This window comes from Pleurodeles waltl, chromosome 9 (assembly GCF_031143425.1).
Source record: "Pleurodeles waltl isolate 20211129_DDA chromosome 9, aPleWal1.hap1.20221129, whole genome shotgun sequence".
NCBI lineage: Eukaryota > Metazoa > Chordata > Amphibia > Caudata > Salamandridae > Pleurodeles > Pleurodeles waltl.
The window spans coordinates 98,049,612-98,074,537 of record NC_090448.1 but is presented as its reverse complement, the minus strand read 5'-3'; the positions used below and the strand labels follow the sequence as shown (position 1 = coordinate 98,074,537).

At 44.9% G+C, this 24,926-nt stretch overlaps 1 protein-coding gene across 3 annotated transcripts in view; it reads left to right on the top strand.

Moving 5' to 3' along the window:
* Positions 1–24,926, top strand: part of LOC138258996 (contactin-4-like) — a 789,032-nt gene that overhangs the window by 612,675 nt on the left and 151,431 nt on the right. For all 3 annotated transcript variants that reach the window (XM_069206362.1, XM_069206361.1, XM_069206363.1), the window contains exon 12: positions 22,360–22,487. In XM_069206362.1, coding sequence (XP_069062463.1) covers positions 22,360–22,487 — 128 coding nt within the window. The remainder of the gene's footprint in view (positions 1–22,359; positions 22,488–24,926) is intronic.

Below are 24,926 nucleotides of genomic sequence, written 5' to 3'. Positions count from 1 at the left end.
CCAGCTCTTCATGCTTCACCGATAGCCTCCCGCAATGTTCTCATGGTCCTCCTCAACTCGAATGGGACTCTTGCTACAAACGTTACACGCTAAACTTCAGCTGGTTTAATCTGGTGACTGTATCTGACCTGCGCTCCATCATGGTCGGCCTGAAAGTGTGATTTTGACCTGGTCCAGCGCAATCAGATATTTCTTGGTGGTGCTGTATGCTTTTTGGTGCTATTTTATCCTTCAATCTTTAAAAATTCATAACTCTGGTTCTACTGATTGGATTTCTGTCATTTTGGTCTTATTTTGTTTATTATATTTTTCTAACCTGGTGAGGGATACTTTTTGTGTGGTGTTTTCACTGTATTACTGTTTGAAGTGTTGCACAAATACTTTACACATTGCCTCCAAGTTAAGCCTGACTGCTCTGTGTTAAGCTACCAGAGGGTAGACCACAGGTTAATTTAGAGTTGACTTGTGCCTCAACCTGACAAGAATTGTGATTGCTGCTTGACCAGGGCTCACACCCCAGTCAACCAACAAACCAATTTCACACAAGGATTCTTTTCTTCTCTTAAACCTTTTTGCACATTTTGTGTCAGCCTATCTTCTACTGTGTATGATGGAAGTTTAAGATAATTACTTACATATTCATAGTGCTTTCTGTCACAGACTGAGACATCATAGCACTAAACATACACAAGTCATAATTCTCAGCTGCACAAGCCAGGATTCAATTCTGTGGCCTTCTGGTTACACACATGTACTTGTACAGTGCATTAACTAATAGAGGTTCCATAATGTACAATAGTGCATGTCCCACTAATTAACTTAATTAGCATTTATTTTTATTTTATGGTGTGTGCTATTTTATAAGCAGTTACCTGAATGCGGAAGACAGAAAAAGGTTACAGAACATTTTGTTTTTTAAGCCACGCCTTTGACCCCATCCCATCCCACACTCACTAACCCCACCACATTGTGCACAGCATCACAGTTCCCATACTTTCTTTAATGCACTTGAACCGCTAATTTGCACCTGAAAGTGTTTACCTCAACTAGACAAATGAGTGATACAAGGTTCCCAAGTGTCTGCATGTGAACAGTAGAGTCAATAAAATGAAATAAATGATGTGATATTATAGTCTTAAAACCCACTGTCAAGGGCTATACTGGTTGTTAAAGACCCTGAACCCGAGTTTTAGGACCGAACCACAGTCCAGGGCCTATAATAAGGGAGAGGGCCATTAATACCCTGTAAAGCCCAAGGTAGAAGGGGTAAATGCTATTAGACCATTACAGCCCCTGATAGAATAATCTAAATTAAAAAGGGAAAAACAGAGAGCCAAGCATTGGAATGCTGGAGCAGAAGGCTTACACCAGCCATTATTAGTCCTGAGCCACTGCAATGGAGCTCCTGACATCCCAATGTTCTAATTGAATTCAGAACAGAACTGGACATTGGTGATACCGTCTTAAACAGTTATTTGGAAGTGAGTAACAAGAGGGTCGGTGTGTTGTATAGGGTTTTACAAGTTACAAGAACTATAACTGTCAGAGCAGACTCGCAGTGAAGGCTAAAGCCCCAGGGTCTTCTTCGTTGACATACTTTGGCATTTCGTGGAATATTGCTTTCAAAGTGAGCCTAGGAACTTTAGAAGCCACGGGCTGATTAAACAGCTGGATTTTCCTTCCAAAGAAGCCTGGCTGCTTTGTTAAATGTCCCGGAGCTCATCATAATTCAGTCCCAGGCTCGCATCTCTTAAAGTTCAAACCCTTATCGCCTTCGTTCCATCGCATGCTCTCTGCTTATCGGCCTTGGCTTATCACAGGTGGTCATCTAATGAACGTTGCGCGGCTCAATAGCACACACGCGCCTTCGCCTCATGCTGGCTTTGATTGGCGACTGACCAAGATGTCCCTTCCATACCTCGCCATCAAAAGCTTGTAAGCCTCGAGTTGTGGCAGGACAGGAGCGCTGAGAGGAGATATGGCTGCAAGGCGATGTCTGCGCCGTCTGATCTCTCCATTAGCTCCCTGTTTCGCAGTGACCATTGTGATAAAAGCTGCGCCCTTCTGACCCGCAAAGGAAGCGCCATGCCTTTGTTCGCTGGCCTCCATGGCTGAAGCAGAACAATCCGGCTTGTCTCGCGCAGAGTTTCCAGATTTAATGGTTCATTAAGAACTTGATGCTGACAATGTTGTCAGTCCATACCAGGAGCATCATCTTGCCCTGTCATGTCCTGATGGGCATATGCTTAATGGATACCATTACATCACAACCAACACCTTCTCAACCACCACCAAGTAGCATAGAAGAGTGAACGTCTTTTGACAGCTTTGCACTATACAAATGGTTCATTCATTCATTCAATTTACAATAGGGTGTAAGGATAGAGTGGGCATTAGGAATATAGTAAAGGACACTGGAGGATTCAATTGTGTGGGTGATGTTGGAGACTGCCACCAGCACTTCATTTAGGCACTCAGGAAGCTTTAGATACCTCCTATGAGTGGTGGTCCGCAGGACCGATCTAAATTTTCTCAGGGTGCCTGTCTCACTTTGGCTTTCAGACATTCATCATGCGAGCACAGGTCTAGTGAGAGAGGCAAGTCATTTCCAAAAAAAAGTGATTGCCCTCTGCAGGTTGATGTGTAGGTCTTTTTATTGGCTGCAGAACCTGTGCTGCAATTATCCAATCACAGGGCAGCTCACTCACTCACTCACTCATAATAACGCTAAACCTCACAGAGCCAGCCAAGCACAATTTCTCCAATATACCGCTGTGGTGAAGCAAGCTGGCCGGTGCACGCACTGTGACTACCCTTCTGCTTTTAGGGCTATGATGTACCTGTGCTCGGTTTCTTGAGTCTGGGCCACTCTGCAGCTGCCTGTGCACCAACACAGAGTTCCTGGATAGCCACAGTATGCAACAACCTGAACCCTGAACTCCACGCAGCAGGTGTTTGTGTCATTATTGTGCCTGCATTACAGCAGGCCCTCTTGTTCTGAGCCAGTAGTCAGCTCAGATCAAGCACCCAATGCAGGTCAGGAAGGAGTGAACCAAAGTCTCTTTTTTATATCATTTACTGGTTTATAAGAAAACAAATGATATTGCCTCCTTATCGCCGCTATGGATGCAGTTCACAATAAAAGACCCCTGCGCAGAGTATTGGCATATGAGCAGCCTCGGAAGCTGGCATGAACCAATGTCGCAATGTTATGCAGACTATAAGGCACCTTTGGAGCGACCTTGAAGTGGTACCAAGGGAAGTTGCTCGGGCTTCAGTGTGGTGAATCATGGCCTTGTTGCAATTACATTTCTTGTAATGCAGTAGTATAGCAAGCATGCCACATGCCTTACTACCCCTTTGGGTGATATTGGGTAGTAAAATACAGCAAATAGCATGTTTGTATGGGCCCCTCAGGTTGCTGAGCTCCAGTGCCACTGCACCTGCTGCACCAGTGGTGGCTACGCCCCTGATGTCATGCTTGATCTTTACTGAGATATAGTGTGTGGCAGAGGTGTAGCTCTGTAGAGCTTTCCAGTCCTGTGGTTGGTTGGTTCTGGCTGTCTTTCCCTGCTGTTATAAGCCCTGCATACTGTGGGCATAGGTCACAGTAGCTTACTAGTGTAGTGAGAGGACCTCCAGATGCTTTTTCTCAGGGTCCCTGGCATGCACTCTAGGTGATTGCAAGTCTCTTCATCTTTTCTGCCCTAAGAGGTCTGTGGTCTATGTAGATGCCAACCGCATAAAATGGCACATTTCATAAATTGTTGAGTGGTCTTTTTTGTGTGCATTGTGATGTCTTGGTATCAGGTGCTTTCCTTGATTGATAGCAGGGTTGGGATTAAACATTCTGACAGAGGTGTAGGTCCTTAAATAATCTAGTCATACTACAAACTCTGACATCAACATGCTCATTGGGTCATTTATTGTAAAATTGTCTGGAGGACAGTTTATGTATAATTATTAACTCAGCTCCCACTCCACTGGAAACATATAAGACAAGGGGAATGTTAGCACACATAAATAGCACTTGGGAGGTCAAACGGGACCTTTGTTCTTAAAAAAAAGCCTAGGTAGGCTTTAAGGAAGCTGTTCCCTCCTTGAAATCCAAGATTTTATTAACTGGACACTGGTGTGTACCATCATTTTTCAGCGCATAGCTGGTATGTGTTGAGAGCTGGTATATGTTATGGGCATACATGACGAAAATACATGGAGAAAGGGGTCACAAATACATCATGCCCTTTTTACAATACTAGAGAAAGGTGTGTTTAAAATATGTTATGTGACCAAACTGTTCCAGAAATTGCTCAGGAGAACAACTCTCCACCCTCTGCTTCAGTGTTAAAAAAGCACTAGTGAAGTCAATAGTTCTCACCTATGAGATCTATTGGTTTTGACAATGCTGTACAGCAGAAAGGATGCTTTGCAGTGTGGCTCAAACTAATTTTTAAAAGCGCCATGTTGCAGTCTGGGATAATGTGCTATTCTTTTTATTAGTGCATTACTGCTGGCTGCATAATAGTCCTTTTTATTATTGTTTTTTTAGCCATGCTACACAGAAGCCACTCCGTTACAGAGCATGGCCACAAATCATTGCCAAAGTAAGCAATGCCCATGATGCATGGCATGAACAAATTCAGCGGCCCAGCCAATAGCCTCAAAGGCACAAACTATTGACTTTGCCAGTACTTGCTAGGTCTCGGCACAACACCCCTGTGATTCTGAGCAAATCAGTTAATCTCCCCATGAGTGAAAAAGTTAAAAAAAATGACATGTGGAGAAAAAAAAATGCTATCACTTAAAAAAAAGCAATTGCTGCCATGTCCACTTCTTAGTGAAAATTCATTTTTAAGCGGATAACATCAGTTGTCACAATAAAAGCAGATATTTGTTGCCACAATAAACATCCATTTCAAAGGCCAAAAGGGTTCTTTGAAGTGCATGTGGAACAGTAAAACATAGCTGCTAATGGCAAGAGGTTCAACAAGGACCACAGGGAAGAAGGAAAAATAAGTAGTAGCTCAATCACAGCACGATCAGAGGAAGGCCAGCCGTCAAACTGAAGCAATCTGTACTTTGTACGTGTACAGCGGAAAGAAGAGAAAGTGAAGCCAGCACGCTCCAATTAGAAGGCGAAAAATAAGAGTGATAATGAAGCCAACAAATGTTAAGCAATATCTCTTGCAAGCGAGAGCGCATGCAGCGCATATGCTGTCAAAGGCAAAACCTAAAAAGGCGTGTTGCAATTCAGGTCAGGTATTGAACCAGTCTTTGGGTGGAGTCTAGTCTGTTATCAGCCTACGGAGGAAGTGGGTCCCACACATAGTGGAAGTGGGAGGCGCCCATGTTGGAAGTAGGTGGACGTCTCCTGAGCAAAAATTTGGACACCTGCTTTTACTATGTTACCAATTAGGAACTGGAAGCATGTGTCCAAAAGTTTGACATTTTACTGAAATTAGATTTAGTAGTTGCGGTTCAGGGTGCACCACTTATTGGGAGGCAGAACTGTTGCTTTAGTTCCTGCGCTTGTTTGAGTACTACTCAAAGGTTTTTCATGGATTGCCAGGAAGAGTGAGCTTTTGATGAAACCACTCGAAAAGGGTGTGAGTTATGGGTTTGTGGTGCACAAGTGACCTTTGAGTTGCTTAAAAAATGTTTTGCCTTCCTATGGGCTTCATTCTTTTAACCTGTCATGAACTCATGTGGTCCCTGTGGATGCTCATGGCATATGTGCTGTCTTACGCACCTAAGTGAATAAGGAACACACAACAATTTTCATAGCACACTCAAGGATCAAGTAAGTGCCATTACTCATTGATAGAAGGTGAGCCTTTCACTTGCACATTGGCTGTGGAGAAGGTCAAAGGTCGTTTTATGTTGTATTTCAAGTGCTCGGTTATTTTTTATCTTGTATATTGTGTTGTAGGTAATGTTTTAAACTATGTTGTCTGATTGTTATATTATGTTTTATGGAGTGTTTGCTATGTTTTGTTGTTTTAATTTATGTTTTTTGTAAGTTTTATATTTCAGGTAATGTGTTATGTTGTATGCAAGTTTTGAATTGTGTGTGTTTTGTGCGTGTTATGTTATGCTATCCTATGCTATGCTATGTTATATGGGTTATATATAGCACACGTTTGCCCTTTCCAACTCCTCCTTATTGCTGTTTGAGGATTGGCAATCTGGTGAAGTAGGGACCCAAAGGGAACGTGTTTGTATGAAGGGCCCTCAGTCTGGAACTGGTAGTTTCTTTTTCCAGCGGGAGTAGGATGTTTCTTCCACCTCGTGCTCCGGTTTCAGGGCTGCTGCTGTGTTCTCGATCTGTTTCTCAGTCTCTGAGCACTAAGTTATGTTGTGGAAATGCTTTTGTGTCTGGGCTGACCACAAGCCCCTGTTGCCCGTTCTCACTTGAGTCCGCACCCGAGGACACGCGTACTGGGAGAGATGCACAGGCTGTTACTCTGCAGAATTAAACATTGAGTGGTGCTTAAATGACCTCCATCTTGGTTCTTTAGAATGCTTGCAGCAGGGTTTCTGAAATGTTTGAGTCTGTGCCCTGGTCTGTTCAGAAATGCATGACCTTTGGAATGCAATGAAAGGATGGATGACAGGTACCCTCCTTAAATGTGACAAATACTAAATGTGTTAACCCTGTCTGAAAGAACGTTCAGCCAGGTATACTATTTTTCTGGCGGCTTAAAAGCGAAATGCATTTGGCTGGAGTGGCACTTCTATTGGCAGCCTATGCTAGCTTGCACTTGGCTATTTCTCTTGAGTTGTGTCATTATTAGTGAGATGGCTCTCACTGCTTTCTACTCTACTAGCTTAGATTTAGACCACACTTTCTATTTTCTATCCATCTGTATCAAGGCTTGTTCTGCTGCAGAGATAATTCGAATGAAAGTAACAAGCCTTCCACTGTACACATATAGGGCATGTGCCCTACGGGCTGAGGGGGCGGGGGAGAGGAGGGGAGGTGGTCTAGGTACACAGCGTGTTCCATGTTTCCACAATGCTTCAAGCTCTCCAATCCAGGGGCGTCAGACTTGTTAAAGTGACGGAGTTTGTCCTTTCACGCACTCTGTAGCTTTGGCCAGGGAACAAGGTGAGGCTTAGGGTAGGTCCTGAAAAGGCCATAGTCTAAATCCATCATTACAAATTGGCTGAAATTTGGTGCCGGAATACCTGGTTCTAGACAGCAGCCCTGCTCTAAATTTCAGCTATTTTAAGTTTTTTCCTTTGACTGCGGAATAACCCCATTGACCCGAACATAGCAAGTCCTTTAATGTGTGGTTTTCCACAGAGTAAACTGCAGACATATTCCATCAGCTCTGAACAGGCTAAAAGTGTCATCAGGAGGAGCGATGGGAGGTTGCAAGGTGGAGTGGGGGTGGTCAGGGGTAGGGGTACAGGGTGGGCTTGTTGCAAGGTGGTGGTGGTCAGGGGTAGGGGTACAGGGCAGGCTTAAGCCTACTCGGTGGAACATTGTCTTATCGCTGCATTGTCTTCTCGCCTCAGACAACTGCAGAGAGCAGACTGGGGCCAGGCGACCCCTGCAACATCTTAAGGGTTGTTGACCAGGAGGGCTGGAATTATCGGATCTGGAGTCTGGAGACCCGAATATTCTGGGCCTGGAGACACTTGGAATTGTGAGTTACGATCCTTCCCAAAATTCCAGGTTAAATACCATGGTTGTATGATGGAACCACGCATGCGGCAACCACGCATGCCTGTACAACGCGGTCAGAACAACGACCGCGTTGTTTCCACGCATGCCTTTACCACGCATGCCTTTAACAACGATTTTTCGTTGTAAAGGCATGCCTAGTAAGGCATGTGTGGAAACAACATGCGTGGTTGTCGCATGCCACCCTTCACCCTAAAAAGAGAAGTACCCTCACCATTAAAAATTACCCCGATACCCCCCATCCACCCTGAGCCCTAAAACTGACCCCCGGCCCCAAAAATAAAACAACCCAATGCCAAAAAACAAAATTACCCCAAACCCCCCACCCCGCCCCCAAAAACCCGACCCCCCACCACCCCTATATACAAAATTACCCCGCCCCACCACTAAAAACCCACCCTCCCACCCACCCTAAAGACATAATTACCGCAACCCCCAAATACAAAATGACTCTGACCCCCCACCCACCCCTAAAAACCCGACCCCCCCACCCAACCTAAATACAAAATTACACTGACCCCCCCACCCCTAATAACGCACTCACCCTAAATACAAAATCACCCCAACCCCCACCCCTGAAATCCCACCCCCCACCTGCCCTAAAAAGATAATTACCCCAACCCCCAATACAAAATTACCCTGACCCCAACCCCGCCCTAAACACAAAATGACCCCGACCTCGCCTCTAAAAACCCAACACCTTACCCCCTAAATACAAAATTACCCAGACACCTCACCCTCACATACAAAATAACCCTGACCCGCCCTAAAAGCCACAGTACCGACCCACCCCATCCCCGACCCTTTAAAAAAATTAAATTACCTAACCACCCCAAGCCCTTCATCCCCCGCCCCACCCCTAAAAACTATCCCCAACCCTGCCCCAGCCCGACTTACCTGACCACGTCATCTCCCGATGGAGCTTCCTTTTTCTCTGCCTTAACCACGCATGTGCGTTGTTCAGCACATGCGTGGTTAAGGCAGAGAAAAAGGCCTGCGTTGTTCAAGCAAGCATCATTCTGCTTGCGTGAACAACAGAGGCATTGTTCCGGACGTGTTGTTCCGGATCTTTCCAACGAGGGCCTTACTGGTCTATGCGTAAAGCGGAACCATCAAACCTTGTCAAAAGCTGATTGGGCAAGGGCGCAGCTGTTAATCACATCCTTATATGTGATCATCACTTGTTATGAGATCTGGTTGCTGTAAGGCGAGCCTACATGCGGCGCAGACTCCTTGCCTGTTCTCCGCCTCACAGAGCCTGGCTGTGACAATGCTACTGGCTGTCACCGAGGTGCCACGTTGAAAAACCTCGTCCCCTCAACACTCAGTCTTCATGATGAAGATCTGGGTTAAACTCAGCAGGTGAACGTTGAGTGTTTCAGCCGACATGAGAAATTGCGCCGCCAGAGTCTGGGGCTTGCAGGATGCCCTTGCGCCTGAAGTGTGGAGCCTGCCCATTTGTCAGCCTTTAGTAAGTATTTGTTATGTGTGCACTGCAAAACGGAAACGCCACCTGAAAAAGCGCTGAATGTCCATGGATGAAGAGAGTGGCACAATGAGCCCCTCACTTTAACAGCTAAAGTGGAGGCTGATACTGAAGGAGAAAACCGACTAGGCTAGTTCTTATTAAAATGTTTTTTTCCCTATTTTGTGTTTGTTTTATACTTCCCTCTTCTGTCTTCTGGTATGCAAACAAATGCTCATAAAACATTGCTATGGCATAGCAAGCCATGGCTGCCAGGTGGGGGACAAGGGCTGCTAAGAAAGTAAAATACAGTGAAGACATGATGCAAACAGGGAGAAAGAACAGAGACAGTGGCAAAATGAGTGTGGAGAAGAAAGGATAGAAATAAAAAATAAGATAAGAATAACGGTCAAGGGATCTTTATTTGTTTCATCCATACTGTGTCATTAAAGGCTTAATTCAATGTGGGTGTACCTTAATTTTCTGGCTAACCCCTTGCATGAAGAACATAGATTATTGCAGATCTCATGTCTTTCCAACTGCAGAGATGAGATTGTTGTGTGTGCAGCCATATGGCCGCCTCAGTACTAATTTTGGCTTCTCTAGGACTTACATTCTATCAGTGAGCCAGTGAAGATGTTCAAAGAGGGTATGTGGGGTACAGGGTTGTGTTTTTACAACATTTGAGGAGCTAGTAGGCTGCATTTTGTAATTTCTCATTATTGTTGGTGCTCTACCTGCTCAAGTGCAGTGTTTTAGTGAAGTCGGATTTTAGATCTGTCTTGATGGTCCAGCTGTCAGCATGACTTTTGAAAAGGGGGTCTCTAGTTGGCAGTGGTTTGTACCCTTTCCAAGCAGGGACCCTCACTTTAGTCAGGGTAAGCGAGGCACACAGCTAAGACTGCTACCCCCTTGGTAGCTTGGCACAGGCAATCAGGCTTATCTCTGAGGCAATGTGTAAAGTAGTTTATACACACACAGTAACGCCACAAAAGTACTCAACCCTAGTTTAGAAAAATTGCCAATACTTAGCTGAATAAAACAAGACCAAAATGACAAAATTCCAAAATGCACAAGCAAGGATACACATTTTCAAAGGTTAAATCTCAGTAAAGCGCTTAGAAACAAAATAGCTCCAACTGGGGCTATCATGACATCTTGATGGAGTCGTTCCCAACAGTCCAACGCCAATCGAGAGGGAGTGCGGGCCGGTCACAGAGTCGTATGGCCCCCAGGTACAGTACCTTGGAAAACGAGGAAACAAAGACATCGTAAAGAGTCAGGGATGTGAGGCGTTGCTGGAGCCGGTGCAGCATCGATTCCTTATTGCTAGGCAGGGGAGGTGAGGCATTGGTTTCTTACGGTTGCAGGGGAGGTGATGCAGCATCACTGGTGAGGCGTCAGTTCCTTACAATCCAGAGGGGGGGCGATTAATCCAGCTTATCAAGACGTGAGGCATCCACTTTATGGTGTTTCAATCACACCACGGGCCTCAGGTGCTGTGGCGGAGTCGGGTGTCACGGATGTTGGTGACACAGCACTTGGGACTCATGCTGTGGCAAGACTTCGGAGGTGCTGTGGCGGCATCGGGTTTGCAGCATTGGTTGTGGTTGTTGCACTCAGTGGGACCACGGCTCCGGTGCAACCAGCGGCACAGAGTCAGTCAGGAGCACTGGTTCCAAATTCACTCTCGAGTCGTTGTGCCTGGTTTCTTCTTGGTTGCACCAGAACTCATTTTCAAGGGCCCAGGAACTGGACTTGGCACCACTTGGGAAGTCAGGACTCTCAGCAAGAGAGTCCAGGTGCTGGCAGATGAAGTCTTTGATATCCCCGAGACTTCATAACAAAAGGCAAGCTCAGTCAAAAAGCCTTTGAGAACCTTTGGAAGCAGGATGCAGAAAGCAAAGTCCAGTCCTTTCACTCCCAGGACAGAAGCACCAAGCAGCAGGCCAGCACAGCAAAGCAATAGGCAGAGTGGTAGTACCTCCTACAGCATGAAGCTCTTCTTCCTGGTAGAATGTCCTCAGTCCAGAAGGATTCTAACTTTGTGGGGTCAGAGGTCCAGGGCTTATACCCATTTCTGTTTTTGAAGTAGGCACACTTCAAAGAAAAGTCTTTGTAGTACACAAGACCCTGCCTTTCCCTGCTCTGGCCCCAGACACACTCCAGGGGGTTGGAGACTGCTTTGTATGAGGACGGGCACAGCCTTATTCAAGTGCAAGTGTCAGCTCTTCCCACCACTCTAGCTCAGGAAGACCCATCAGCCTGGTGATGGGCCATGAGGATATGCAGAGCACAACACAGCTCTGTTTGTGTGACTGTCTAAAGTCTAAAACTGGCATTTTCAAACTTACAATTCAAAAACCAACTTCAACAAAAGATGTATTTTTAACTTGTGAGTTCAGAGACCCCAAACTCCATATCTCCATCTGCTCCCAATAGGAAATTACACTTAAACGATATTTCAAGTCAATCCCTATGTTACACTATAGGCCTTGCAATACTGAAAACTGAATTTAGCAGTATTTCACTATCAGGACATGTAAAACACACCAGTACATGCCCTACGTTTTAAATACACTGCACTCTGCCCATGGGGCAGTCTTGGCCCTAAGTTAGGGGTGACACATGTAGTAAAAGAGAAGGTTTGGGCCTGACAATTGGGTGCACTTGCTAGGTCGCAATGACAGTTTAAAACTGCACATACAGACACTGCAGTGGCAGGTTTGAGACATGTTTACAGGGCTACTCATGTGGGTAGCACAACCAGTGCTGAAGGCCCACTAGTAGCATTTGAGTTACAGGCCCTGGGCCCCCAGGGTGCACTTTACTAGGAACTTACTAGTAAATCAAATATGCCAACCATGGATAAACCAATCATCAATACCATTAAGACAGGGGGCACCTACACTTTGCCACTGGTCAGTAGTGGTAAAGTGCCCTGAGTCCTAAAGCCAGCAAAAATGAAATGCAGCACTGGGTTAAAACAAGAGATCAGAAGCTAAACGTTGGGGGAAAACCCTGAAAAAAGTGCCATTTTCAACATTGACCTATTATCATTTCTTTACAACACACATATAGAGGTTTTTTTTTCCTTGAAACTCCTTTATAATACACACAAAGAGTGTTTTTTTCTTGAAAATATGCACAAAGAGAGGGTTTGGTTCACCCCAGATCAATATTTTTCTCTCACTTCATGCAATTATTGGCTGATAGGGTGAAACTGCCCACCTCATAGGAAGTGCTTCCATGATGGCCCATTTTACATTTGTAAATGTTCTGTTTTTTTTGTGTGTCATAGTCCATACCTCTATAAAGAAAGCAATCCTTTTTTGCCACTCTTTTCCCCCGCATTGGCAAAACCAGTAGAGCTGGCTTTAATGCATTACCCACTGTTCTCTTCTAGCATGACACTCCTTACCATTTTGAATAAATATTACTATATTTTTATTTTAAAAAGGGCAGTACAAACCATCAAGGAAAGGTTGTCTGAGATCGCTTCTACTCTCCTTCTCATTTAGTGAGATGAGGCACTCTCTTTTGTTAGCAAGCTGTATGTGTGTACTTGTCATTCCATATTCAATGTAGACACCTATGTTTTATATGAGACGTATAGGCTTCAGTGCCCTACACGGCTCATTGACTTTTCTGTTTTTAGAGAAGAATTCAAAATAAATAATGAAACTGAGAAAGGGATGGAGAGGAGATCTCAGCAAGTATCTCATCAGTTAACTCCATTGCGCTTCACTATATGTCTTGTGTTGCTATGACCATCCATGTTTGTAGAAAATGGAGAAAGGCTGTGTCTAGGCCTGATGAATGTACAAAGTGAATTTCACAAAAAATTAAGGTCCTAATTTAGATATAGACAGATGGGTTACACTGTCACAACGGTGACGGATACCCCGTCCGCTGAAATCTAAATCCCATTGGACATAATGGGATTTAGGGGATGGAATAACTGTAACCGTTGTGACGGAGTAACCCATCCGCCAATATCTAAATCAGGCCCTAGGTGGTGAATGCCATGTTAAGAAAGTCCAATTGATGAAAGTTAATCATGAGAAAATGTCATTTTTACATACAGTCTGTATAATAGTAAAATATGTGAAAAAGAACACACAGACCTGGGCTTGAACCCCAGGTTCAGAACCCCATTTTCATTTTATTCATTTTTTTAAAAACTTTAAAAAAGGGATTGTCGTAATCCATTGTTGAATCAACTGTGAGTGGAGCTGAAAAGAGGTAAATGTAGGGGACAGAAGATGGAAGTCACAGAGAAAAAAAAAGTAAGGCAAACAGGTCAAAGGAGAGCAGAAAAAATGAATAAAGAAAGAATAAAAATGTCTCAAAATAAGGAACATGGACATAGTGGTAGGGACCAGCCGGGCGTTTCAAGGGATATTTTAAGTAAGTTAGTGGACGGGTGCTTATTTCTCATGGCGAGGCAGCACAGCTCCACTGTACATAAACAGCAGATAAAAGTCTTGAAAGTGTTTCCACTGATGGCCTAAAACATATTTTAACTCTTTAAAGACACAAGCTTGTCTTTTTTGTTCAATGTCACTAAGTGCCTTATAACAATGTCCCTTATATCACCTGGTAACTCCTTCCCAGAGTTCCTGATACCTGGTTCATCGATAACTATGTGGTATGGGGTGGCAATAGAAATACCAGGGATCACAAGCGGGAACCTGAGGGTTGCCTTTGAAATTAGGAATTACTTGAGGAATTAGTAATTTGCTTCTCAATTCTTCCCAGTACTTCACCCTTAGGCTCCGCTTGCTTTCAGAAAGCAAGGTCCCTGCATAATTATTAAGGGGTAATAAGGGGTTTGTAGGGTTCAGGAAAGGGTAGCATTAAAGGGGTGTAAGGTTTTTTAGGGTTCAAGAAAGAGAATATTAAGTCACAGTTGAGGTTTATGGCTCAGGGAAGGGTAGCATTCAGGGGTTTGTAGGGTTCACGGAAGAGTATTGTTAAGGGGTAGTAAAGGTTGTTGTGCCTCAGAGCTGTAGGTGATTTTTTTTACATTTATGGAAAAGGGTAGCATTAAAGGTAGTAAAGGGTTTAAGATTTTGGGGAAGGTGGTGTTTAGGTGTAGTGAGGAGCTTTTAGGGTTCAGGGAAGGGTAGCAATCAGAGGTAGTAAGAGTTGTTTAGGGTTCAGGGTTGGGTAGCATTAATGGACTCTGAAGGGTATTTATGGGTCGGGAAAGGGAAGCCTCGAGCAGTGGTAATTGTTTTAGGGTTCAGGGTAATATTTGTGGTTCTCCCTGACAAGGATTGTGTTATTACTTGAGGTGGATGAGATATTGTATTATTTCACCTAGTATAAGTAATGAGTATTAACATCTTATTTTGCTTTTGTTCATCTCACCTGGTGTCTTATCCAATATCATCATTGTAAAGCACTGTAATGCCTTAGGCTACATCTGTACTAATGAAAATACTCACATAAAAACCTAAATCTCCCTTTTCTTGGGAGGAGGTTGTGATGGAGCCACCAATGCTGGGAGGAGGTAGTGATAGGTCTACCCTACATGAAACCAATTAAATAACGTGGGGTTCAGGTCACTTTGCTAAGACGTTCTACCTACCCCCATGAATAGAGCTGTCAATTGACCTCAAGTCATGAGGATGGCCTCCAGTTTGTTCTGTTTTCTAAGCCAATATCACATTGAATTCTGTGACTTCTTAATTTACTTTAACTATTTGAAGTATAGGCCTTAGGAGCCATATCATGCAGTGAACTGGTTGGAAACAAATAAGGACTGGGGTGAAGATGATTGGCTCACTTAAGGCTGGGATAGAGGTTGGCAATCCAATTATAATTTCTTTTTGAGCTCCATATTATACTTCTGGTGTGTCTAAGTCTTTAAATGGCAGGCTTTAATTTACTCACCTCTGAGAGATGGAAGACCAAGTTGACTTTGTCAAGATTTGAACTTGTCACCTGCACGTCACTACATATGTGATTAACTCACCAGGCCAATTTATCCAGAGAAGTAACTCCATCAGGGAGGGAGAGCTCAGCCCTGCTGGGACATGGGTGGTTAAAGTCCGTCCCTAGGTTTTCCACCTGGTTGGTTTTCTACTGGCATGTCCAGTATTTTAATGCCCTGCCCAGTTAAAAAATTATGAAAATCACCCAAAGCGGGAAATTGTCAGCCTTATCAGCAGTGCTGTAAATGGTCCACTTCTTTATTTTGAGAGCGAAAGTATCTGTCTTTCTCAGCAGAAGTGCAATTTTGTTAATTGGAGACACAACTAGGTACTCTGGCATAGGATACCTGCACTTCTGATTTTCCATTTCGGGCACTGCTTATCAGTACACACTCCAAACAGCAAGTATAAGAAAAAAGCGCTTTAATATTTGTTACTAAACTGCGTTTGGAACGCCGGATTAATAATTCAAGTAAACAAAGACAGAAAAAGCCATGATACAAATGAATTCTGAGGATGTTCTCTAAAGTAATATTTAAATAGCACGCCTCAGCCCTTGTAGACTTAAAATATGAGCAAATGATTGGTACTTTCGCTTGGAAAGGTGGCGACCCTAACTGTCCCTGACATGACTCACACGCTTGACAAGGTCACTTGTTACCTGCCTCTGCGCCCAGGCCCCGTTTAGTGAAGGAGAGACTTCATTAATCTCCCCTTTCCAGCTGTGTTGCTCTTCTGTGCAGATCAGAAATCTAGCGGTGACAGCCGCCGCCATCGGCCGCTGTGCGCTGCCGATAAGTCTGCGCGCGCCGGGATAAGGCCTATCTGTGCCAGGCGCTGATGGAGCTCCCGGTTCTTTCTTTTTGTCCTCGTGATAAGTTATCACGCGTCGCTCGAAGATGGCGTCAGAGATGGGAGCGTGGTAAACACGCTCACCTCTGCAGGATAATTATTTACATGTTCAATTCTTATTAGAGACGCTCAAACTCGTGGAGTCAGCCAGGAAGGCATCACAGCGAGTCGCATTCAAATCCATGCAGCAATGAGGACAAGATAGGCTGCACCGACATAAAGCAGAACTCTGCAGCCTGCGCATGGGGAAACAAGGGTGGAAGTCATTCAGGGGTCGCAGCTGTGACCTCTAGCTAGCAGTTTGCTACCCCTGGCCTCAGAGGTGGTAAATTCAGTGCTAGGAACAGAGTGGCAGCTCGTCCAATTGGGGTTCCACTCTTTGTGTTCTGTCATTTTTTTATCACAATTACAGTGAATTGTAATATATTATTCACTAATGGTGTAATAAAAATGCAGTACAATGAGTTGGAATATGCCTTTCCATGGCAGCTGAGGTAAGTAAAACATGCTTTTAAATGTATGTCGTGTGCGTGATTGCGGATGAGAGTGTACCAGGAGCTATGGCAGAGGAGCGTCACCCCACTGCTAAAAGGCAGCAGAAAAATAAAATGATAGTACATTATTATAAAAAAAAAATTCCGCTGAGTCTAGGGTGGGGCTGGGTGAGCATCCTCCGCGTCAGCAGGGAGGAAGGTTAGTGGTGCACTTTAAGTGCGCATGTCAGTTTAGCCAGCTCTCTGAGGCTGGCTAAACTAAAATGCTCACTTAGAACTCGCCACCCAAGCTGTACTTCACAGCCGGGTAGAGTTTAGACGCAGGCTCCCAGTCCCTCCTTGAGTGGCATTTCAGCCCACTCAGGCCAATCATGGCGCTTCGCTCAATCTTGGTCAACAGCATGAGCGAATCGTCTGGAATGGGTGGGAGGGGGAGCAAGGCAAGCACCGAGGAGGAGGGAGCGGCGGAGGCGAGGATGCAGGTAAGTGTATTTTTTTTATTATTATTGCCCCTACACCCGCTGCATGCTCTGCCCACCAGCCCTTTCTGACAGCAGCTGCCACTGGAGTGTACAATGTGAGAGAGTGTATGTATGTGTGACTTTGTGTGCATGTGTAACTATGTGTGTGTGACTGAAAGTGGGCGTCAAAGGGCATGTGATGTCACTTCCACTACCCCTGGCATTTCGGTGAATTGGCATCCATGGAAGCAAGTATGCGGGCAGCCACATTTGAAGGGTTTTACCAACCGTGGGTCATTTCCCCCCTCCCAGTATGCCAAATTCTTCCTGCAGAATTCAGTGATGTCACCTTGCTGGAAGCCTTTCTCACCGCTTCAGAACCACCATTCACTTTCGTGAGTTCAATGGGATCACTCAACCAGGACACCAGCCTTCACCCGCCTTTGAGAATTGTTAGTTTGGGAAGTATGTAAAGCACTGAGGCAAAAGGTCACAAAGTGACCAAACTGAGGACCAATTGAAGTGCTCTATTCACAGTGGCAAAGGGGCCCTCACCTCTGTATCTGGAGGGACAGAGAGCAAAGCTCATTGACAGAGTGGCACAGATACCTATGCACACTGGGATGATGTAACATGGGGCACTAGGATGCTCTGATACACATGGAATCATCTTTTTGCAAGACTGTGACACCAGAGATGGGCAAGCTATTGAAAGCTAAAGCCAGGCTTGAACCAGATGGTATGCTCTAACTAACACCAAGGTGCTCTTGGACAATCAGGGCCAAAAATGAGACAAGCATTTATGTAGCTTTCGCTGCCACCTACGCTGTAACCTCATGCGTCAAAAATTAAAGATAAAGCTTGAACCTCTGATGTAAATCAGGACAGATAAATAGATGCCCATCTAGTAGCTGAGTTGAACAATGTGAAGCCAGAACACTTGTGATCAGTCCTGCTTCCATGCTTGACCAAATTGTGTGATACTAGGCAAATATTTTATTTCACATAGCCTCTTTTTTCATCTTTGTCACATACAAGAGCCCCTTCAACTATGTGATTTTTGAGGATGTGGGATGTACAAAATTAACTTGTGTGTCATTAAATCGACTGTGATGTTGCTCAATCTATAATATCTAGAACTCATATACGATGCAGGTGACAACTAACTTATTACTTAGTTCACTAATGGAATTGTCCTCAGGAGGTGGTATGGGTGGGGCAGGAATGTTTCTAATTTAATGTTTAAAAATCAACACTTTATTAAATAACTGCTCAATTCAGTGATATAGTCTGAGTACTAGAGAGATGCTGTCGTTTGTTAAAGAAATACGTTTTTTTTTTATTCCGAAGAGATGTTACTAAATGTGTAAATTGTGTCTGATGCTTGATTTACATGCAAAGTAGTGTCACTTAGTTCGTGCAGGGCCTCTTAAGGCTTAACCAGGCCGTTGGCTCACATGTGGCTCAGCTCACCTTATTAATATGTTGGCTCTTCACCTGTATGTAACATGGAAGGAAAAGCCATTCCCAGCATCACAGGCTCAGCCTGCACATATGGCTGCCCCGGAAAGGCAAGAGGAGCAAAGCTCAGCAACACAGGTTCAACTCGAGCAACCCTATGAAGCACAGGCACCGAAACCTGTGAAAAAGGGATACAGGGAAATGAAAGTTCAAAGTTCAAGGTTGAAAAGTTGATTCCCCGTAACAGGAGTAAAGTAAGTGCAGGGAGTCAAGCTGGTGCTTAATTTGTGCAGGTAGTAGGCAAAGACTCTCAATGTTGAGTACTAGAACATATTTTAATTCATTAGATTTTGAGTAAGAGCTAGAGAGAGGACAAAAAATGGAGAAATACAGGAAGACCACTAGAAAAGGAGAGAGAGAGGCTTAAAAGACCCTGTAATTGTGAGATGAAAAACAGCACAGTGTAAGAAATAGTCATGAAGAGGCAACCTTAGTATTCAGCGACCCCGGCATTTGTTAGCCAAGGCGGCTGGCCCCTCAGAAATCCTGTGGGCCTGTACACTTGTTTCTTTAACAAATGATGCACTGGTGCAGTGACAGTCCACTCCGTAGCATGTGAATACACCTCTGTGTAGTGTAAGGCACAAAGGAACATACAGCTGTATACTGCTGTGTGCCACATTGACTAATTCTATTACTGTATCCTGTAACCCAAGGGTGTCCGGTCACTGACACACAGCTCTTGAGCACAGAAATGCCCGGTTTGGCAAGACAAGGTCAGCACGTTCACACCTCTCTCCGACACACGTGGCCACAAGGCCAGGCGTTTAATGCAGGCCTCTGCAGCCCTTGCGGAAGTAGACCCCCCCCCCCCAACCCTTTAGGGTGTCAACTTCCCTTTAGGGAGTCCCGTTTATGTATATCAGTAAAATGTGTGGGTTCAGGGGGGCCTCATCACATCCTGTGGGGGGCAGGGTTTTAACGGAGGCCGCTGCAGCCCCTACGGTGTGTGTGTGTGTTTGGGGGGGACACCCATGATTCCTTGTTTTGGAGGGGGCAATGCCACTACATCCCTGTCAGAATGGGTGCAAAGGCATGGAGTAATACATATTTAAATATTCCGGAAAGCCACTCAGCTTTCCAAAACAGAAAAAACACAGAACAGCAACACTGTTCATGTAACATCGCTGGCAGAGGCCGAGCAAAATGTACCCCATGTCCTCATGTCCGTGGCAAGGCGTAATGCAGGTCCCTGTACATAGGAGGCGCCCAACACGTCAAGAGGGGGAGGGGTGGGGGGCTTTAAGCCAAAAACGAATGAATAAATGTGTGATCTGCGAGGTACCTGGGCCTCTCATGACATTCTTCGGGGGTGGTGGGGGCGGGGGCGACAATTTGCGTTACACCAGTGGCGTTACACCAAGGAGCTGTACAATATAGCGCACAGTAGAGTCCTGCCTCTAAGGTACAGGAGCAAAGTGACAGCATACCGTAAACCTATTGGTCACATTGATCGGCTGCTAGCCGGCACGTTTCATATCCATTGCTCACATCAGGCGCGTGGCAATTACATTCTGACTGCAAGGACTCGAGGGGTCAAGTTTGGGGACTATTTTTCATCTTGGGCCATTTGGCATTTGGCCGTCATCGGTTTTCATCCCTTAACCATCGGATTCGCATGCATCTTTCTCCCCCGTCACGGAGAACTGCCCTCTAGCGCTCTAATCTGCAGGGAGCGGAGAACTCCCGTTTTAATTCTCTCGAATTATAGCAAGGACGGTGCCTGTGAGGCGAATTTTAAAGCACTTTTTCTACCGAGTTTCGTAGCTTTTTGTTTGCAAGATTGGCTCAGTGTGTTAAACGCTCGCCGCTCGCGTCTGCTGTGACCCAGAGGCCAAGAAACGGAATACCGTCATACAACCTGATGGTCCCTGAGCGCGTTGGACAGAACAGCTGTAAACTACTATAAGAAGGGTGCCAGCACTGATAGTGGACACTTGCCTGGATGAGTGCCCTCTTTGTAGTTGTAGGTGTTTATACAAGGGTTGTAGATGATTACAGCAGCCTTGCAGAGGTAGTGACGTATGACATTAGTCATCTAAAATCCCTAAACCCGCCTCCTTGTTAATGTTTAAATATGTATTTAGTGAAACGACTCTAGGAATCTGAGTTTGACATCATGGGCACATGCCTGAGTATCGGTCATCTTTTCATTTTTCTGGGGTCGATAAAAAGAGGGGTAAAAATAGTTTCATTGAGTTGAATAACTTAAAGCATCTTTTATTCCGCGCCATGATGCCCTGTTTAGCGTTCTGTTGCTTCCTAAATGAAAATCCCTACAGACATGCATTCTAAGTGAGCGGTCCCACAGGGGGTGATTGGGCACAATAAGAGGGTGACCTGGTGCTGTCGGGTGCTGGGAGGCAGCGGGGGCGAATGCAACGACCACGGCGCACATCTTGGTGTGCCCTAAAATCTGCCGCAAAGTCAGGGGCACTCTCACCAAGCAGAGGAAGCACCCCGAGGGCCACTCCGTCAGACTTGTGTTTGAAATTCCCTTAAAGTAACACTTTGCAGTGATCTGTTCTATTAATAAAAACAAAATGTGGCAAGGGACCTTTTTAAAATTTGGCCCTTTTAAAACATTATCTTGCGTAGAAAATATCACAACATTCTTTGTGATTGACATTTTAATCTGAAATTGCACCGCGCCTCTTATAAACCGAGGAACTACTTATCATTAAAACTTGCCTTCCCTAGCGTATGGTACTCTTGTGTTTTGTTCTCCGCGGAGAGGCCAAAGATAAAATGATCGACAATTTAAATTGACCCACTCGGTCCTCTTTGCACAATGCCTTGGATTTTAGAGATGTTTGTCCTGTTGTGGGAGATGTTTACATCCATGTGCCCCAATCGTTATCGTATATTTCTGCTTAATTCACTACATAGTACACGAGATTCTACAATCCCCCTACAAATGCGTAAATGCACTTGCAACTAATAACACATCAGAGGCCCATTATAAAGAAAAGACATCGTTCGAGTTCTGACGTCACAATACCTGCTGCCGCAGCCAGTAGCCAAGGTGAAAGGCAGGGCAGGTCACAAAGCAGCTGTTTAAAGTAATGCCAATGAAATGTTGTTTTTTCTGCTTTATTTTTCTATCTTACAATTACTAGCAGAAGGAAAATTATTACTTTTTGCATTCTTTTGTTAATTATAGAAACGTTAGAATCTTTCTGCATGTTTCAACACAGTCTGAGTTGCTGCAGCTATTGTTTTCAAACTGACTTGTACTGAACTGCTTTTAATAATTTTTTGCAGCAAATATATAACATGCTTTTTATGTGTTTAATTTTGCATTAGAGGTTCTATTTTTATTTTTCAGGTTTGCAAACAAGTTCTCTCTTTCTGAAAGAGCTACGCACCAATGATTTAAGTGGCTTGTATGAAAGGTGATGGTGGGACCATGTATTATATGGGATAAAGTACTCCCTTACGCATATGATAAGAATATTGCAAGTCACCTCAGAGTTCCATACCCTTATAAAGGAACTCGACCTTGAGGCCTTGTTCGTCTATATGGTTATGGAACTCCTTGGTGACTTGCAGTACCCTCATCATGTAAACCAAGGGGTACTTTATCCCTTTTATCTATTAGAACATGCACTTAAAGTTGATTACGTTTTCACTATGCATTGTACAAAATTAATTTACTTTGTCGCATTTGTGTACGTTATATAGGATGCAGTCGTACCCATCCTGGGCATGCTTCCTTGAGGAGTGGGCTCCTTGTGAGTTCCTGCTGCAGTCTGCCCTCAGGTTTTTCCCTGAGTGTATGCAGCAGGAGGCGAGCACTGTTCATACAGTCCTCAGAGGCAACTGCAAATCCAAGTCTCTGTCTAGCAAACAGTCAATAATTCATGCATGCTCCGAGCCACAAACTGTTGCAGACTCCAGAGTGACCTCCCTCCCTCCATCTTTGTCCCCACAGGATCACAGTGCTGGAAGACGGGAGCCTGCGGATAGCCAACATCACCAAGTCCGACGCCGGGGCCTACACCTGCATGGCCAGCAACCACTTTGGCACAGCCACCAGCACCGGCAACTTGGTGGTGAAAGGTAAGCCGCATGGGAACAAGGGCTGGGAACCAGGTGTCTTTGAGTCCAAAGTGAAACCAAGGCCATCGTCTGACATCACACACTGTGCCGGGAACCTTATGTGCATAAGGTCACATGGCTTCTTTTGGGCTCAATGAGAGAAAAAATGACATCTGTACAGAAAACTAAGTGGCATATTCACCGATCATACAGAGCAGCAAGCCACCTTGCTACACTGTGTTGCTCTGTGTGAAAGGGAAAGGGGGGAGTGCACCATATTTAACATTATCCAGCACATTTCTGTCCTTTCCTAGCCCTGACTCTCTTGTAGCTGCCTAGCGCCAATGCAGGCACCCTTGTGTCATAAGACACCTTCCTGCACAAACACAATTCTGTGAGGCATTTTCCTCTTTCTATGTGTGTTGCAGAATGTAGCACACATAAAAAGAGAAAAAAAGTAGTGCTTAGAAGTCAATAGCACTTAGGAGTTACTTGAGGTTGCACTGGACTGCGGTACATCCAAAGTTCAGGACACACGCAGGGCCCGCTGAAAAAGTACCTTGGATGGAAGAAGTGTCGACCTTGAAGACTCGATGCATGCAGCATAGGAGGATATGTGTCGCTGTTGATCAAGGAGATGTAGGCGATGTGTTGGATGCACGCTGTGCATCATCGAGAAAGCATAGAGGATCAAATAGTGGGGGGCATTGAGACAATGTGTCGTCATCAAACCGCTGGGCTGGAGGCAATACGTTGTTGTCGAACCGCTGGCCTGGAGGTGATGCAGTCAGCACAAAGTGATGCATCAGCGCTGATCCGCACAGAGTTGGAGATGCACTGGAGTCTTGGGACGATGCATCACTAAGTCAGCAATACGGTGTCCACAGCTTGAGCAGCAGTGACGATGCGTTGGTGTAGAATGGAATTGCACAGGTTCTGATCGGTACAACGTCGTTGATGCATTGGTTTTCTTGGGTTGCAGCGCAGATACTCACTTCCAAAGGTCCAGGATTGGATTGGCACCACTTGGCAGAGCAGTACTCACAGCAGACAGGGTCCAGGTTCTGATTTCATGCAGTCTTTGATGTCCCTGAGACTGCACAAGAACAGGGGGCAAGCCAGCAAGCCTTTGGACAAACTCATGGTTGAGATGAGATGGGTCCAGTCCATGACTTCAGCAGGGCAGAAATCAGCAAGTGGTAGGCCAGCTCAGCAAATAAGAAACCAGTCCTTCCAGGAAAGCAGTGCAGCAAAGTGGCAATCCTTGTAGCACAGCGGTCCTTACTCCTGGCAGAGTTCTTCACAGGTCCAGAAGTGCACTGTCTTGGTAGGGTCAGAGGCCCAGTACTAATACCCAAAAGTACCTTTGAAGTGGGGATGACTTCAAAGAAGGTTCTTTGAAGTGCACAAGGGTCCTTTCTTCCTCAGCCTTGGCTCCAGACTATCAGTAGGGGTTAATCATTGCTTTGTGTGGGCCCAAGAACACGGCCAGTTTGTTAGCTCCCCTCTCTCTTCCTGCCCAGCAAGAGCTATCAGAATGCAGATGAGTTCCCTGTCACACCCACTCTTCTGGTGTTTGTGGTTGTCTAGAGGGAATGCACCAAGTATAGCTGTCAGCCACCCCAGACATCTACTGGAGACAGGCTGCAAGGCACTAAGAGCAGAGAAATACCTACTTTCTAAAAGTAGCATTTCTAAAATAGTAATGTTAAATCCACCTTTACCATTAAAGAGAATTTACCGCTACCATTCCTAAGATATGAAACATGATATACCTACTCCTGCTCAATCAGGAAATACAACTTGAAAGTGTATTAAGGAATTCATAATGAGAAGTAGGCCTCACAGTAGTGAAATACTAATATAGCTGTTTGTCACCACCAGGACATGTAAAACTTAAGAGTACTACATGACCTACCTTTTACTTACACAGCACCCTTCCCTTTAGGCTACCTAGGGCCTACCATAGGGGTGAATTATGGGTAATAAAAGTGGAGTTTAAGGTTTGGCAAGGGGTTATAAAGGCCAAGTCAAAGTGGCAGTAAACTTCACACACAGGCCCTGCAATGGCTGGCCTGAGATGGGTTTGAAGGACTTTTTGTGTGGGTGGCACAATCAGTGCTGCAGACCTACTAGTAGCATTTAGGTTACATGCCCTCGGTATATGATATACCACTTTACAAGGTACATACAAGTAACCAGAATGCCAATAGTGTATACACCAATGTTACCATGTTTAGGGGAGAAGCACATGCACTTTAGTACTGATCAGCGGTCAGCAGTGATAAAGATCTCAGAGTCCTAAGACCAACATAAAGAAACATCAAAAAGAGGAGGCAAGCAGGCAAAAAGTGTGGTGGAAGACCATCCTAAGGCTGACAGGTCTAGCAGGCACCAATTAAAAAAAATTAGGTTACACATTCAAAGAGTCACTTTTTCAATCTCATATTTTCCAAATGT